Below are 3613 nucleotides of genomic sequence, written 5' to 3' on the forward strand. Positions count from 1 at the left end.
ACTGTTACGATTGAAAAGATTGATTTTTCAGCTATAAAAGACAAACAAAGGATGTCTAACCCAACCCATAAAAGTCTCTCTTTTAAAGTAAAAAAACAAACCTAAAGAGAAAAGTAGGTAATCAAACATCCCTTATTTCAAAGTAAATTTTGTTCAATTAGTTGAATTTTCAGTCATTACAAACCATTTTATATTAAATCTTTAGGCCATCGATCTCACCCATTTGAAATGCTTGACAAACACCGAACGAAGATCAATCTAAATGTGGAAACATTTCAAAAGTGCGGCCATGGTGATGGAGGACCTCCAAGATTATCTAATGATTAAAGCTTTGTATGCGAAGAGCAAACTAGCTTTTCGAAAGTGTTCCGGCGACATAGATATAGCGATGGAGTTTGTTACTCAACCACATCATGTGAGTTGTCTGAGTTAATTTCAAATAAATGTTACGTGATTTCACATTTTTTTAGATCGGTATATGTAGTTGGTAAAATTTTTATTTTTTCAAATTGACCAATATCGATCTCAAAATGAAAATTTTTAAAAATTAAATAATCATATTTTTTATTTTTCAAAATTATCATTTTTGAAGTTTTGTTTCTCTAAACATTAACTTTCTCCCTCTTTAAAAAAACTTCAAATCAAAAAAATTGAAAAATTAAAATTGATTAAAACATTATTTTTTTAGGTGGATAAATTTGGAAAAATTAAAAGTTTGGCTGAATTAAGTGTAATTGAAATTAAAATTAAAATTACTCTACCAATGTTTTTAACACTGTATATCTTTAATAGATGGGTTTGGCTTTGAATCACACTTTACTGATTCGAATATTCATTAAGAGTTTCTCTCTGATCTAATTTTGTTTTTCTTATGAGCAGACAGAAGGTGAAGGAGATAAAGCGGCTGCCGCCACTTCCGACGGCGGCGAAAAAAAGGATGAACGGAAGCCTGTTTCTGTTTACAAAGTCGACATGCATTGTGAAGGCTGTTGTAAGAAGCATTTAGAAGGTGAGAATTGAATAGGATGGATTGATTTGGATTGCCAATTGAAATTTGTGATTTGTTGTTGAAGGTGTGGAGTCGGCGAAGACGGATTGTCAATCGAACAAATTGACGGTGACCGGGGAGGTTGACCCTGAGAAAGTGAAAGCGAGGCTGGAAAAGAAAATGAAGAAGGAAGTACAGATTGTATCTCCGCAGCAGAAGAAAGAGGCCGGCGGTGGTGGTGAGAAGAAAGCGGATGAGAAAGCCGCTGAGAAGAAACCGGAGGTGAAGAAACCACCACCTGAAGAGGTATAAGAATAAAATAATTAATTTAAATTCGTTTCTGATTACAGTGATTAACTCGTTTGGATTTAATTAATCGACTCAGATTACGGTGGTTTTGAAAATCAGAACTCATTGTGATGATTGCATTACCAAAATGAAGAAGATCATCAGAAAAATCAAAGGTAGATAAATTTTCAGAATATTTTAATCTCTGCGATTATACAAATATTTTTTCAAATTATAACTGACGTTACCGATTAACAGGAGTTGAGAGCGTGGCAGTCGACGACAGAAAGGATCTGGTAACGGTGAAGTGGACAATGGAAGTTAAGGACCTCGTGCCTTACCTGTCGGAGAAGTTCCGGACGTCGGGTGAGGTCGTTCAGCCGAAGACAGACGAGGCAAAGAAAGAAGTCGGCGGCGACGGCGACGGAGGAGGAGGCGAGAAAAAGACCGATGCTGAGAAAGTAGACGGAGAAGGCGAGAAAAAGAATGATGCTCAGAAAGTGGACCGAGGAGGCGAGGAAAAGAAGGATGACAATAAAGAAGGCTTTGGCTCCAAAGCCGGCGAGAAAAAGAGCCATGGTAAGAAAGATGAAGCCGGAGCTGGAGAAAAAAAGAATGATGATAAGAAAGATGAAGCCGGAGCAGGAGAGAAAAAGAATGATGATAAGAAAGGTGATGAAAGAGGAGAAGAAGCAAAGGTGAAGAACAAAGAAGCTCCTGCTCCTGCTCCTGCAGTGACGGCGACGGCGACGGCGACGGCAGCTAGTGGTGACGTTGGTGCTATGCCGGAGGTAATAAATAAAATGGACTATTATCCGGCATATTTTCCGACTCATTGGATGGACGGGATATTTGCTCAGAGCTACATTGTTTACCCGCAACATCCGCAATACGATTATGCATATAACCCGGTAAATCAAGGTTACCAGATTCCGATATACAATAATATTGAACCAGTGTACAACCATCTACCAGTGAATCCAGCACAAATGTTCAGCGACGACAATCCTCATGCTTGTTCCATCATGTAAAACCACGATGGAGAATGATATAGCCGACGATCATGCCTATTGTATATAATATTGCAATATAATATTGCATACAACCTTGTACTGGTTATAGCCGGATCGCCTATTGTGTATAATATTGCATACAACCTTGTACAGATTTTCCCAATGCAGTACATTGGTTTTCTTTTAGCAGTAAACAAGAAGAAATTTTTTGAGTTTGGTAAATATACAGCTACTTGTAGTTAAGTTAGTCTTAGAGATCTCCACTAGTTTGAATCCAGGCATGAATATTTCATCCTAAACTAAAACTTCTTAATTATCAATTAGGCCCCGAGTAAAAATCATCAAATTATCTTCGTATTCTAAAATCATGTGAATATTTGATATAGATTATAATAATCTCTGTGTTGGCTCAAAATGGATTTAGGGAAGAGCGTCTAAAACTGTTCAACCGAACCAAATCAATTGATGAATTTTGCATTGAATGATGACTGAATTGATGATTTTTGCTTAGTTGAAGATTTTAATAGTTTAAGGTTCTAATTGACCTTAAAACTTTTGAATCCGTTTGGTTTAACTGTTAACTAATAGCTGTTTATTATTAGTTGTTTAATTATTAGTGTTTAATAAAATTATATTGTACTGTTGATATTAATATTTAAAATGTCAAATATAGACATGTTTTAAATTAATCAACAAATAAATTATTGAACATGACAAAACCTTATCCTTTCGATAATTATGCTATAGAAATAAAAATAATGTTAAAGAAAAAACATATTTTGTGTAAATAAGCCCCCTTCTTTTTGTTTGTTCTCCTTCGTCTTCTCTTGTTCAAACACTCACTTTTTTTTATTAATATACTGCGGGTTTGACAGTTCTTGGGCCATGAGTGCTCGCACTGCCCAAGTTCTGTCTCGTTCCAATTTCTATCAAAAAAATAACTACAAACAACTGTTCATAAAAAGCTCCAAAATGTTACAGTTTTAAGAAAAAAGGTTAAACGTTACAGTTATATAAACCTAACCAAATGCTATATTTTCCGTGGTTTGGAGTGAAACGCTAAACGATTCTCCGAAAAGCTGAAACAAACACTCTTACTTTAGAAAGCCAAATGAATATTATATCTTGAATTTATATATCTATGTAGCAAACTTTTGAATTTTAAATTCTGTTTGTTTGTACAGTAGATTTTTTTGGTGTTTGTATGCTTACTAAAATCTTAGATTAGTGGAAAAAAATACAATGAATGTAAGGAAATATTGTACTATTTTAGTCTTTAAATCTTGCTATATTTCTTTTTACCTTTTAAAAATAGTAGTCATTA

General features: G+C 34.7%; 1 protein-coding gene across 1 annotated transcript; it reads left to right on the plus strand.

Annotated features, from left to right (window-relative positions):
- The first annotated feature begins 289 nt into the window (after window positions 1-289).
- Window positions 290-2307, plus strand: LOC136208143 (heavy metal-associated isoprenylated plant protein 5-like). Its single transcript, XM_065998958.1, has 5 exons — window positions 290-415; window positions 880-1009; window positions 1074-1294; window positions 1374-1452; window positions 1535-2307. The coding sequence occupies exons 1-5, from the start codon at window positions 290-292 to the stop codon at window positions 2305-2307; spliced, it is 1329 nt and encodes a 442-aa protein (XP_065855030.1).
- Window positions 2308-3613: the final 1306 nt, after the last annotated feature.

The sequence above is a fragment of the Euphorbia lathyris genome, chromosome 10, assembly GCF_963576675.1.
Source record: "Euphorbia lathyris chromosome 10, ddEupLath1.1, whole genome shotgun sequence".
NCBI classification, from domain to species: Eukaryota; Viridiplantae; Streptophyta; class Magnoliopsida; order Malpighiales; family Euphorbiaceae; genus Euphorbia; species Euphorbia lathyris.

Coding starts and splice junctions, on each gene's coding strand:
- LOC136208143 (XM_065998958.1), top strand. CDS start 290: ATGGTGATGGAGGACCTCCAAGATTATCTAATGATTAAAGCTTTGTAT. Junction 1,010..1,073: donor TTGTAAGAAGCATTTAGAAG/GTGAGAATTGAA, acceptor TTGTTGTTGAAG/GTGTGGAGTCGGCGAAGACG. Junction 1,295..1,373: donor AGAAACCACCACCTGAAGAG/GTATAAGAATAA, acceptor TAATCGACTCAG/ATTACGGTGGTTTTGAAAAT.